This window comes from Mastigoproctus giganteus, chromosome 4 (assembly GCF_048544385.1).
Source record: "Mastigoproctus giganteus isolate SK-2022 chromosome 4, ASM4854438v1, whole genome shotgun sequence".
NCBI classification, from domain to species: domain Eukaryota; kingdom Metazoa; phylum Arthropoda; class Arachnida; order Uropygi; family Thelyphonidae; genus Mastigoproctus; species Mastigoproctus giganteus.
In genome coordinates this window covers 230,558,897-230,573,741 of record NC_143578.1, presented here as the reverse complement: position 1 = coordinate 230,573,741, position 14,845 = coordinate 230,558,897, and the positions used below count along the sequence as shown (strand labels likewise).

Below are 14,845 nucleotides of genomic sequence, written 5' to 3'. Positions count from 1 at the left end.
GATATACCATCATCAATATCATTTATAAATACAGAAAACAATAATGGACCCAATACTGAACCCTGAGGGACTCCACTAATAACATTAGTCCACGATGAGCAGTGTCCATTGATTACCACTCTCTGTCTTCTCCCCCTCAACCACCCCTTTATCCATAGCAGCAATTTGCCTCCAATGCCACACTGCTCCAATTTGTGCAGCAGTCTTCCATGTGCAACAGTATCAAAAGCCTTTCTAAGATCCAAGTATATAATATCAAAGTTATTCCCTGCATCCAGTTCTTTTGTGACTGCATCATAGTATCCAATCAAATTGGTCAGGCAAGACTTCCCCTTAACAAAACCAAGCTGTGTCTGAGCTATAACTCAAGTCTTGTCTAGATGATCCTGCAGTGCTTCTTTAACCAGTGCCTCCATTAATTTTCTGGGAACAGAAGTTAAACTAACAGGTCTATAATTACTTGTGTCGCCCTTTGATCCTCCTTTGTGAATTGGGGTCACATTTGCACATCTCCAGTCCATGGGTACTTTCCCTGAGTCCAAGGAAGCTCTCATAATTATGGCAAAGGGTTTGCTTACTTCCTTTGCTGCCTCCTTTAATATAACTGGATAGATCCCATCCACCCCAGGTGCCTTTCTTGTATTTATCTTCAACAATTTCTCCTCCACTTTACTCTCAGTTATTACAAGATTCTCTAGCTTACTGCCAGAGTTGAATACACCTCTGGCATTCCCCTCGCTAAATAACTCCTCATGTGTGAATGTCGATGCAAAATATTCATTTAGTTTGTTAGCTACCTGAGCAGGATCTTCAACAGTTGACCCATCGATATCAAGTGGACCAATCTGATTCATCCCCTTCCTTCTAGAGTTTACATAAGTAAAGAACTCTTTGCTGTTTTTCTTTGCATCCCTTGCCAAAGATTTCTCGTAATCTGCCTTCGCCTGCCTAACCTCCTTTATAACTTGGTTACAGATCAACTTGTATCTATCATAGGCTTCTGTGTCATGTGTTAATTTGTATGTATCCCATGCATTTTTCTTCTCTGCCATATGTCTCATTAGTTCATCTGACATCCACTTAGGTCAACAATATTTCTTAGTTGGTATGTAAAGCCTAGTAGCTTCCAAGATAAGTTCTTTGAATGCTTCCCATTTTGAATTTGCTGTTGGTAACATCATCAGTTGGTCCCACTGTATAGAATTTAAATACTGTCTCAGTCCATCGTAGTCACCTTTACGAAAGCAATAACCCTTCCTTTACCCCTAATGGTAGTTACCTTTTGAGTAAATCCCACTTCAGCCAACTGTGATCACTGCTACCTAGTGGTTCATTTACCTGCAGATTCTTAACGCATGAAGAATCACTACTGATAATCAAATCAAGAGTATTACTCCCTCTAGTTGCCTCCCGTACATGCTGATGTAGAAAACAATCATCCAATAAATCCACAAAAGCCTTGCTAGTGTGTGAGTGACCAGCCCCCAAATTCCAGTCAATATCTGGGAAATTAAAATCCCCCATTATAAGACTCTCTGATTTACTGGCCCACTCTATTTCCCTGTACAGTTTCTTATTATACTCATCAGAGTCATTAGGCCTATGGCACACTCCTACTCTCAATTTTGATCTCCCAATGCTTATGTCACACCAAACTGACTCGACACTGCACTGTCCAGCGATGTCGACTGGCTTCACTTTCTTGGATTTTATGTATTTCTTAACTAATAGAATAACCCCTCCTCCCTTCCTATCCTGTCTATCCTTTCTGTAGACATTGTACTCCCCAAATTCCAGTTCTGCATTCCTTATATCTGTGACACCACGTCTCTGAAATCCCCACAATATCTGCCTTTGATGTTTTGAGCAATACCTCAAATTCATCAAATTTATTTACTAAACTCCTAGTACTGGTGTACACGCAAGTATACATGCACCTGTTCATTTTCTTAGCTACCCTAACACAACCCATGTGTTTAATTGTACCCCAATGATTCCCAGCAGACTCTGAAATATCCTGCATCTTATTTTCCAGGCTGCGGCTCATTCCAATAGAAGCAGTGCAAGAATCACTTTCACCTCTGCCAGTGGCTACTGTTAATCTATTAGTCCTTGTATCCTCCAATCTAGCAGTTTTCCATCCCACCTAACACTGCCTCGATAGCATCAGCAAACATTCTTGCACCCTTTCTATTTAAGTGTATACCATCCCTGTAGAAGCAGTCTCTCCTGTTAATAAGTACAGACCATGCTGAAAAAAATTCTACCCCTTGAGCCTTGCACAATCTTTCCAGGGCCGAATTGATCGACAGGGCTCTCATCATATACTCCCTCCTATCATGTCTGGGCAGAATTGCAGACACTTTCAAATTCAACCCTAATTCACGGCTTTTTTTCAACAGTGACCTGTACTTGTTAAGTAATTCCGCCGGTCTCCTACTCTTAATATCATTAGTGCCAACATGTACAACTATATCATCTTTTGTGCCCTTAAAAGATGATATCCGCTCTACATATACTTCATATACTATTTACTTTCTTACAACTAAAAGTCTTGCACACTCTGAGCTATTAGTGTAATATGAGGGCAGGAGTGTCTATTTCTATCCTAATTACTTTTCTAATTTCACCTTCAGTTAGCTAGAGAATGACTTTTAACTATAATACACAACATTTACATAAAATATATATATACTTACGAGCTCTATCTATGCAGCCAGTCGCAAGATAGGCATGTAGATTTGTGAAAATTACTTATACAAAAACCTCACAAATAACATATATATATATATATATATCCGATAATTTCAAAATAAAACAAAATTAAAACATAAGCCAGTAGTATGGCAATGACAGCTTAATATTTATTTATTTTCTTATTTTATTTTACGTTAAACTTTAAGCCATTATTTATATATATATATATATATATAATTAAAATTAAATCAAATTGCATCGATCAGCAAATCCAACAGCAAAAATAAATGTAAAATTAAATAAAAATAAAGATAGTAAAGTAGACATCAGTGGCAGCAAAAATGCAAAAACCGTGTGTTGCATATAATAAACTTAAATAAAAGGTGAAATAAAATGTATGTATAAAATATGTATGTATAAATAAAATATATTCCAGTAGCATGGAAAACTAGTAGAGTGAAGATGAACATTACAGATAAAAGCACAAAACACAAGTTCCCCCCCCCCCCCTTTCTTGTGTTTTTTGCTGTTTTATCTGTTATGTTCATCTTCACTCTACTGGTTTTCCACTTTACTGGCATACATTTTATTTATTTTTATTTTACCTTTTATTTAAGTTTACACGCACACACACATATATATGCAGTGGTGAGTTATAGTTGGCTCGCATGGACTCATGAGAGCCCATTGTTATTTTTTTTTTTAATTTGCGAGCCCATTGTTATTTTTTTTTAAATTTCCGAGCCCATTGTTGAGACAATCATTTATTTTACAAATGAAATGCTGAATGCAATTATTGAATATCCAGAGCCGAAACTATAGTGGGGCGAGGGGGGCCCATTCCCAGCATTTTAAAATTGCTTCATTTTTGATTTAATTAGTCGGACCTCTGTTTAACGAACTTCTTTATAGCGAATTTTTTTTATTCCCCTTGGTAATTACATTTAAAATAGTTCCTGTTGAACGAAGAAAATTTCCATGTAACGAACAGATTAGGAAAGAACTTTGTATGCATTGTTCTCACCTCTGGCCTTTAGGCAATTTAGATAATTAGAAAGTGCGAATTAAGGGTGAAAGGGATTATCGTTTCACAATGTTAGTGGTGTCTGTAAAACCTATGCAGCCACATACTGAGAAGTCACGCTAGTCAATATGCTTTCCATAGTCAGTCAGAGGATTAAGAAGATTCCGACACGGATAATAGCCCCTGGTCAACCTATGTTGTGGTTCTCCTTTACTCGGACAAATGGGCATATGTTTTTCGGAGAAGTGAGTGATCCACACATTCCAGTTAATTTCTCCTGTTTATGTTTACATGGTCACAGTAACTGAATATGCATGTGATTCTGACATTTTGCACTGTATTCAAAGAACTAGTGATAGTAGCAGTGTAGAGGGGGGGGGGGAATTGAGGCAACTAAGATATATAAACTTTACGAAGATGAAATGTTGGCAGATTTGAAACTTTGTCGAGCCTTTCACTGTGTAGAAAATGTTCTAAAATATAATGGCATACAGGCAATAATTAAAAAAAAAAAAACTATATCACCAATCTCCAAAAAACTAGCGCAAATTAAGGATGATTGCAAAAGAACTTGATGTGGAAACTATAAAGATCGGTCGTGTGTTCGGGCCATGATGAGCAGCTTTTAGCTTGCGGACGGCAATTGTGGGTTGGAGGAATTCCCACTTTGTGCAAACATTTTGAATCAGAAGTTAAATATTCCGGATTACTAAATCGACCTTCAAATTTGGAATTTCTTAACAATTTAGCAGTAATGATCGACATCCTGCAGGAGCTCTCTTACCTTTCAGAAGCTTTACAGAATCACAATGGTAAAAGCATATAAATTAATTATTCTAACTATTAGTGCTATTGCTAATTTAAAAAATTCTGAAGCTAAAATTGAGAGCATGTTGAAGTGGAAAGAATTTGAAGGAATCAAAATCGAAAGTAAAAAAATTACCTTGTGACAAGTTATTAAATGCATTGTGTTATCCTTAAATGATAAGTTATTAATACAACAGGGCAATTTTAAATTAAATAAAGAAAATAACAATACCATTGAAAGAAATTTTAAATATATGCTACCTGAAATCGTGGAATGTGAAAGAACTTTTGTCTTGGTGGCAAGAGGGTGAAAACCGAATAAGAAATTTGTTTTCTGATAAAATATGAAATAAAAATTAATGATTTTAGAGATTTTGCCGAAGACAGTTATCTTTAAAATAGAGTGAAATTACCTTTTCAATTAAGAAAGCCAGAAAATATCTTTGAAACCATTGCGATTAGCAGTGCTGAAGCTGAGTGAGCTTTCAGCGTAATGAATAATATTGTGACAATTAAACACATTGCAGATTATGATGACCATACCTCTTATCTAAATGGAAAACCATTGCTTCAATTTGATCTGGATCGTTACGTCAAATCATTCCTCTGTAATCATCGCTCAGCTATTGAGCAAAGCAGAAGATCAACAACAAATATTAATAAAGAAGTAAATTGGAAAATTTTAGAATAAATTTTTCTTGAATATTTGTGAAATATTTTTTTTCATGTAATCTGTGATTTTTGTGTACTTTTTCTAGTTTGTTTTTTATGTAATATTTGTTTTTATATTGTGGAATGTTTTGTGATAGTTTTTATGTTATTTGTGATATGGGAAATATTTCATATTATTTTTTATTCTCACTATTAGAATTTTATCATGAAAAAAATGTATCCATCAGTGGTGTAGCTACCATGTAGGCAGGCAAGGCAATTGCCTCCGGGCCTGGCCCTTTAGGGGCCCGGCGTCTTTGGCTGTCTCCTGTTTTTGCAATTTTCATTAATTAAGTAGGGGCCCGAACATGCTCTTTGCCTCCGGGCCCGAAAAAGGGTAGCTACACTACTGGTATCCATTATATTTTCCCTAGTTGTTAAAAAAAAGATGAATAAAAAAGTTGCGCATGTGTCGAGCACGCACAGTAGATGGCTTATGTGAAGCATCCTTCGCATTTCTTTTAGGTATTTTGATTTGTATATATCGATTACGAAATAAAAGAGCTTTCTTATTGTAAATATTTTATTGATTATTCACAGATTTTCATAATTTCTGGAAGACAAGATACAATGGATTTATGATAACTAAAGTAAGAGATGTATACTCGCAGGTGCAACGTATCTAAATAGCTCTGTAAAATAGCACCGATTGATGTACCGATCTTGTAGTTGAAGTGACATACGCAGCTGTTAGGGGCACCTAACAATGGAATGTAACGAAAATGCGAGACGAAAAAAGAAATTGTTGACAAATATTTGTATCGTTGCAATCATACTTACTGCAGTAGTAACTTCAGGTAGCATGACTGTGACGTCATAGTATTCAAAAATTCTAAAAAGTTAATTCTAAAGAACTCCAGACACTGTCGTATCCAGTTATCATTGTAAGGCGAAGCATGATGACCAGGTTTTTAAGTTTTTTTTTTTTTATATAGACCTAGGAACGTTCTACACATTCACTTATACACATGGTTAAGGGGTAATAAGTCGCATCGGTCCACCCCCCCTAAATCCGCCACTGACTCAAGATATCATACCAGTCAAAAAATGCGTCACGTGCTTTAATCACACTACTAGTAGTGCGAGCGTGCGAAGCGCCTCTAGTGGAAGCCGCGGATGACGTCATTTCCGTGACCGATCAAATTTACTCGGTAGAAAGTCGGAAAAACTGCGAGCCCATTGTTAAAATATTCACAGCTCACCACTGCATATATGTATGTATGTATATATATATATATATATATATATATATATAGCTATAAAAATTTCAACAAAATTCTAAAAATTTAATTAAGCTACAATAAATTCACAAGTTTTATATTTTAAAATATAATACTAAATTTAATTATTAATTCATTTCCTTAAAATAAAGAGATTACATTTATTCAAATTAACCATTCAAACATTAGCATTAGTTGATGAATATGATGCAAGAAAGCAAGCTTACACAGCATTAGCCAAAAAAAATAAATAATAAATAAATCAATAAAAAAAACCTTCCCATTTCACCCATCCAGTCAGTCCAAATGTTTGTCTAGTTCAGCCTTAAATTGATTTAAGCTATCAACTTCCAAAATAGATGGATATCTGTTCCAGCAATCAACTACCTGGCTAAAGGCAAACTTCCACACATCTATTCTACAACTGTCTTTCCTCAATTTGAATCTATGCCTCCTCAGGTTTCTAATCTGAGCAAGTGGAAGTATCCCATCAAACCATTCAAGGCCTTTGTACACCTCAATCAGATCACCTAGCAGGTACCTAGTCTCCAGATGCTGCAAATTACAGAATTTAAGCCTTTCCTGGTAAGAGAACCCCTTTGTTCCTCTCACCAGTCTTGTTGCCCCCCTTCTCTGTACTCGTACTAGCAACTCTACATCCTTCCTAAAATGAGATATCCAGACCTGTAAGCAGCACTTAAGGTGTGTGGCCTGACCATTGCCTTATACAAAAGTATAATCACCTTCTTGTCTCTGCTAGCAAAATTCCATAATTCGCTCTTTTTGTTTGTTTTGTTTTGTTATTTGGTTTTTAGGAGCATTAGCAACTAAGGCCATATTGCTGCAATAATTCGCTCTGGCAGCCCGTCTGCACTGATCAGAGAACTTCATATCTGATTGCACAATTACCCCCAGGTCTTTTTCATTCTCCACCTCCCTGAGTGTAGTACCACACAGTTGGTACGGTACGTTTCTATGCAGTACTTTGCATTTGTCAATATTAAACTTCAGTTGCCACTTCTCAACCCATCTACCTAACATTTCTAGATCCTGTTGCAGTAGCATACTGTTTTTACTATCATTAACAACTCTGTCAACCTTTGTATCATCTGATCATCTGCAAACTTGGACATTAAACCTGATATACCTTCATCAATATCATTAATAAAAACACAAAACAACAATAGGCCCAGCACGGAACCCTGGGGGACTCCACTAATAATTACTTTTTGCATCCAGTTCCTTTGTGACTACATCGTAGTATTGAATCAAATTGGTCAGACAGGACTTTTCCTTAACAAACCCATGATGTGTATGAACTATTACTGTAGCCTTGTCTAGGTGATCCTGCATCACTTCTTTAATCAGTGACTCCATTATTTTCCCCAGAGCAGAAGGTAAACTAACAGGTCTATAATTATTTGTGTCACCCTTTGAAACCCCTTTGTGAATTGGGGATAAATTTGCACATCTCAAGTCCATGAGGACCTCCCCTGATTCATCTAAGGATGCTCTCAAAATTATGGCTAAGGGTTTGCTTACTTCCCTCACTGCCTCCTTCAATATAACTGGATAGATTCCATCTGCCCCAGATGTCTTTTTTATGATAACTTCAACAATTTCTCCTCCACTCTGCTCTCCTTTATTACAAAATCATTTAGCTCCCTGCTAGAGTTTAGTAAACTTCTGTCCTCCCCTTCCTTATAGAATTCCTCATGTGCCAATGCAGATGCAAAATACTCATTCAGTTGGTCAGGTATCCGAGTAGGATCATCAACAGTCAAACCACCAATATCAAGTGGACCAATCTGATTCAACCCCTTCCATCTAGAGTTTACATATGTAGAGTTTTACTTGTTAACAGGAGAGATTGCTTCTACAGGGATGGGATATACTTAAATAGAAAGGGTGCAAGAATATTTGCTGATGCTATCGAGGCAGTGTTAGGTGGGTCGGAAAACTGCTAGCTTGGGGGGAGACAAAGACCAATAGATTGACAGTAGCCACTGGCAAAGGTGAAAGAGATTCTTGCACTGCTTCTATTAGAATGAGCAGAAGCCTGAAAAACAAGATGCATGGTATTTCAGAGACTGCTGGGAGCCATTGCGGTACAAGTAAACACATGGGTTGTGTTAGGGTAGCTAAGAATAGAAACAGGTGCAGGTATACTTGCGTGTACACCAATGCTAGGAGTTTAGTAAATAAATTTGATGAATTTGAGGTATTGCTCAAAATATCGAAGGCAGATATTGTTGGGATATCAGAGACGTGGTGTCACACAGATATAAGGGATGCAGAACTGCAATTTGGGGAGTACAACGTCTACAGAAAGGATAGACAGGATAGGAAGGGGGGAGGGGTTATGCTATTAGTTAAGAAACACATAAAAACCAAGGAAGTGAAGCCAGTCGACATCGCTGGACAGTGCAGTGTGGAGTCAGTTTGGTGTGACATAAACATTGGGAGATCAAAATTGAGAGTAGGAGTGTGCTATAGGCCTAATGACTCTGATGAGTATAATAAGGAACTGTACAGGGAAATAGAGTGGGCCAGTAAATCAGAGTGTCTTATAATGGGAGATTTTAATTTCCCAGATATTGACTGGAATTTGGGGGCTGGTTACTCACACACTAGCAGGGCTTTTGTGGATTTATTGGATGATTGTTTTCTACATCAGCATGTTCGGGAGGCAACTAGAGGGAGTAATACTCTTGATTTGATTATCAGCAGTGATTCTTCATGCATTAAGAATCTGCAGATAAATGAACCACTAGGTGGCAGTGATCACAGTGTGCTGAAGTGGGATTTACTCAAAGAGGTAACTACCATTAAGGGTAAAGGGAAGGGTTATTGCTTCCGTAAAGGCGACTACGATGGACTGAGACAGTATTTAAATTCTATACAGTGGGACCAACTGATGATGTTACCAACATCAAATTCAAAATGGGAAGCATTCAAAGAACTTATCTTGGAAGTTACTAGGCTTTACATACCAACTAAGAAATATTGTTCAAGGTTTAGGCCAAAATGGATGTCAGATGAACTAATGAGGCATATGGCAGAGAAGAAAAATGCATGGGATACATACAAATTAACACATGACACAGAAGCCTATGATAGATACAAGTTGATATGCAACCAAGTTACAAAGGAGGTTAGGCAGGCGAAGGCAGATTACGAGAAATCCTTGGCAAGGGATGCAAAGAAAAACAGCAAAGAGTTCTTTACTTATGTAAACTCTAGAAGGAAGGGGATGAATCAGATTGGTCCACTTGATATCGATAGTTTAACTGTTGATAATCCTGCTCAGGTAGCTAACAAACTAAATGAATATTTTGCATCGACATTCACAAATGAGGAGTTATTCAGTGAGGGGAATGCCAGAGGTGTATTCAACTCTAGCAGTAAGCTACAGAATCTTGAAATAACTGGGAGTAAAGTGGAGGAGAAACTGTTGAAGATAAACACAAGAAAGGCACCCGGGGTGGATGGGATCTATCCAGTTATATTAAAGGAGGCAGCAAAGGAAGTAAGCAAACCCTTAGCCATAATTATGAGAGCTTCCTTGGACTCAGGGGAGGTACCCATAGACTGGAAATGTGCAAATGTGACCCCCAATTCACAAAGGAGGATCAAAGGCTGACACAAGTAATTATAGACCTGTGAGCTTAACTTTTGTTCCAGGAAAATTAATGGAGGCACTGGTTAAAGAAGCACTGCAGGATCATTTAGACAAGACTTCAGTTATAGCTCAGACACAGCATGGTTTTGTTAAGGGGAAGTCTTGCCTGACTAACTTGATTGGATACTATGATGCAGTCACAAAAGAACTGGATGCAGGGAATAACTTTGATATTATATACTTGGATCTTAGAAAGGCTTTTGATACTGTTGCACATGGAAGACTGCTACACAAATTGGAGCAGTGTGACATTGGAGGCAAATTGCTGCTATGGATAAAGGGGTGGTTGAGGGGGAGAAGACAGAGAGTGGTAATCAATGGACACTGCTCATCGTGGACTGATGTTATTAGTGGAGTTCCTCAGGGCTCAGTGTTGGGTCCATTATTGTTTTCTGTATTTATAAATGATATTGATGATGGTATATCGGGCTTAATGTCCAAGTTTGCAGACGATACAAAGGTTGGCAGGGTTGTCAAGGACACTACTGACACTATGCTGCTGCAACAAGATCTGGAAAGGTTGAGCAGATGGGCTGAGAGGTGGCAAATGAAGTTTAACATTGACAAATGTAAAGTACTACACATGGGAAACAGCAACCCCAGAGCAACGTATCAACTCTGTGGTACTACACTGACAGTGGTAGAGAATGAAAGGGACTTGGAGGTGGTTGTGCAGGTAGATATGAAGTTCTCTGAGCAGTGCAGACGGGCTGCAAGAGTAGCTCATGGAGTATTGTCAATGATATACAGGAATTTTTCCAGCAGGGATAAGGAGGTGATTATTCCATTGTATAAGGCGATGGTCAGGCCACACCTAGAGTACTGTATACAGGTCTGGAGGCCTCATTTCAAGAAGGATGTAGAGCTGCTGGAACGAGTACAGAGAAGGGCAACAAGATTAGTGAATGGAACAAAGGGGTGCTCTTACGAAGAAAGGCTTAAGTTTTGCAAATTACAGTGTCTGGAGACTAGGCACCAGCGAGGTGATCTGATAGAGGTGTATAAAGCCTTGAATGGTTTAAGCATGCTCAATGCTGGTGGGATTCTTCCTCTAGCTCAGAAAAATCACCTGAGAGGGCATAAATTCAAATTGAGGAAAGACAGATGTAGGATAGACGTGCAGAAATTTGCCTTTAGCCAGCGGGTGGTTGGTTGGTGGAACAGACTTCCATCCCTTGTGGTGGAGGTTGATAGCCTAAATAAGTTTAAGGCTCAGCTGGACAGGTATTTTGAACGAACAGAGGGGTGAAGTGGAAGTGGGTTTTTTTTTTTTTTTTTTTTTGGCTGATGCTGCATAAGCTTGCTTTCTTGCATCAAATGCCTCTACTAATGCTAATGCTAATGTAAAGAAGTAAAGAACATATATTAAGAGTTATGCTTACCTCAAACATTTGAAGACTGGCTCCTGGTTGAAAGTATACAAAATCAATCACCTGGTCAAAAATAAAATTTTTATCAAGTAAAGTCACATTTCCTACTACTTCAACACGAATGGGAGTATGCTTTAAGAAAGGCTTAAATGGCGTATCCCAATCTTCAGCTTCAGAATGAGGGAGAAAAAAAAGAAATATACAGTAATATTAATTAAATATCTATTCATTTCAAAAATATTAGCATTTTTAGAAATTTCTACAAAAATTTCTTTAGAAAATAAAAAAATAGACTAATAATGCTATCTATCAATTTTTTTTTGCTCAATGGCAATATTAAACACTATAGCAAAAAAATACTGATACTGAGGTGTTCTATCAATTTTAATTAGTACTGTTGTTATACTGTGATTATTTAATCAACTACTGGTCTTTCTTATCGGAAAGATATATGGATGATTCAAGCTACACTTCTACACCTACTGGTATTTCTTTTTCCCCCTTCATTCACTGGACTAACTAAAGCTTATATTTCACACTCAAACTAGTTGTCAAAAAATTCTTCCTTATTAACCAAACAGTAATTGATCTTTCAGTTGGATGGCTAAGGTCCACAACCACTCCCTCTTCTTTTCTTGTGCTTGCTAATGATTAATTTTTTTGTTTTGTTACTGCTATCATTGTTGTTCTTCACTATTCCCTTTTATGTACACTGTTCTCGTTGAAACTGCCCCGCATAAAAAGAATGAATGGATTTACCATCACAATTGTACACCCATATACAACTGTGATGTATATGAGTGTAAAGAATTAACATGTCAAGCTGATCAGGGCAACAGAATATCCAATAGTATGTCTGTTACTCCGAAAGAGGAATCTAAAGGTTCAACAAAAATGTTGTTGTTATTTGTTTTTTAGGAGCATTAGCAACTAAGGCCATATTGCTCTGGGGATATGCGGTGGTCATTTCTTGACCTTCCGCATCCTCCGTATTTGGTGGCCACAGGCTCGAACCCCAGTCTAATCAAGAAGCATGTGCTACGCACTGCTGCTCCTGCCCACCTGGCTACGGAGGCGCCCATCCCATCGAGCATCTGTGGTTTGTGTTGGAACAGCAACTCTGATCTATGTGTGGTGTCTCAACCACAGACCTTACAGGAGTTAAAGGATCTGCTGGTTATGTGTTGGTACCACAAGACACATTTAGAAATCTTGTAGCGTCCATGCCTCACCGGGTACAAGCTGTTTTGACTGCATGTGGAGTACCATCATATAGGCGCCTCCGTAGCCAGGTGGGAAGGAGCAGTAGTGCATAGCACACGCTTCTTGATTAGACCGGGGTTCGAACCCGTCACCACCAAATACGGAGGATGCGGAAAGGTCAGGGAATGACCACTGCATATCCCGGAGCAATATGGCCTTAGTTGCTAGTGCTCCTAAAAAAAAAAAACCAAACCAAACCAAACCATCATATTAGGTAGGTGGTCATAATGTTTTGGCTCATCGGTATAAATATGTAGACCCGAAAGGTAGCAATGCTTGTATCACCAATTTTAATAATTCTGAATACTTGTGTCAAAAAGAAAGCCAAAATTTTTCACAAGTAGTCTTGAAACGAGCACGTAATGCTTCGTCAGACATCAGGTCAATAAGATATTCCTTTTGCTCAATGGTAATTTTGGGACATAAAGAAATTTCAAATGCAAAGGGATCATGAATCCAATGCAACTTTTTTTTCTGGACATTAAATCGTTTGGAAAAATTCTTAATTAGCATTGTTAGGTGGGTGGCAATGATATCCCTAAATTGTAAAATGTCAATATCATTGCTATTAACAAAATCAGAAAAACATGGGAACATTTCAGTAATATTATGCTGAATTTCAGTTTTCCAAAGGTTAAGTTTATTTTTGAAAGTTCTGTTTTATCACTGAGTATTAATAAACCTGTTCCCTGTCCTTGAAGGCTTAAATTTATATCATTAATTTTTTCAAATATATCAGCAAGGTAGCTAAGTTTTCCAAGCCATTTTTGATTTGTAAACAATTGAGAAAGGTTCTGATCTGTATCTGATAAAAACAATAAACTTCATATTTGAGGCCAAAAAGACATTGCAACACTTACCACTGGAAAGCCGCCTCACTTTCGTATATAAAAGAAGCATTTGATAAGCTGATCCCATTTCATTAAAAAGTATAGTGAAAAGTCTGCTATTTAAGCTTCTACTTTCAATAAAGTTAATCACACTTACTGCATCTTTCCAAACTTCGTGCAAATCAATTTGCATTTCCTTTGCTACTGAATGCTTCCCCTATATATAATGCAATGATTAAAAACTATAATAGGGACAATTTCCTTTACTATACAGCACAGTGCAATCCGCAATGCACTATGCTGTATAGGATCCAGCCATCGTAGTGTACTCTTACGGGAAGAATCATAGAGTGGAGCACCATAATCCAAACAGGATCTGATCAATGTCCTATATAAGAGCAGCAAAGATGTACAGTCTGCTCCCCAAGACAAGGTAGATAAAGCTCTTAGTATGTTCAGCTTTTTGAGGCAGGAGGTATGCAAAAATTTAATGTGCTCAAGGAAATTTAATTTTTCGTCAAGGATTAATCCCAAGAATCTGATGTTATTAGTCACTGGAATGGTAAAGTTTGACATCTGAAGTTCAGGGTCTGTATGCATTTTTTGTTGATTACAAAAGTGGATTGCAACAGTTTTCTGCTGTGATAGATGATAGCCATTGAGTCCTGCCCACCTTTGGATTTTATATCAAGGTTGTTGTTGTTGTTGTTGTTATTTGGTTTTTTAGGAGCATTAGCAACTAAGGCCATATTGCTCCGGTGCGGTGGTCATTCCCTGACCTTTCCGCATGTTCCGTATTTGGTGGTGACGGGCTCGAACCCCGGTCTAATCAAGAAGGGTGTGCTACGCACTGCTGCTCCTTCCCACCTGGCTACGGAGGCGCCTTTTATATCAAGGATATCTGCAATTGCTGTTCTATAGATCTCATATTCTGAGAGTAGCAAGAAATGGAGAGATCATTGGCATAAAGATAGGTCTCAATTGTATTTGGAAGTTCTTTTGTGATGGAATCAATTTTAAGGGCAAAAAGGGTTGTACTCAGTACAGAGCCTTGTGGTACTGCTTCTTCCTGTAAAAATGTCATAGAAAGCGAGTTGTGGAACGAACGATTCTGGATTTGTTATTTGGTTTTTTTTTTAGGAGCATTAGCAACTAAGGCCATATTGCTCCGGGATATGCGGTGGTCATTCCCTGACCTTTCCGCATCCTCCGTATTTGGTGGTGACGGGCTCGAACCCCGG

The 14,845-nt window shown here is 37.9% G+C and overlaps 1 protein-coding gene across 1 annotated transcript in view; it reads right to left on the bottom strand.

The window, feature by feature from the left end:
• Positions 1–14,845, bottom strand: part of LOC150087474 (uncharacterized) — a 223,247-nt gene that overhangs the window by 160,733 nt on the left and 47,669 nt on the right. Inside the window, exon 6 of the mRNA XM_090372498.1 lies at positions 11,524–11,681. Coding sequence (XP_090228624.1) covers positions 11,524–11,681 — 158 coding nt within the window. The remainder of the gene's footprint in view (positions 1–11,523; positions 11,682–14,845) is intronic.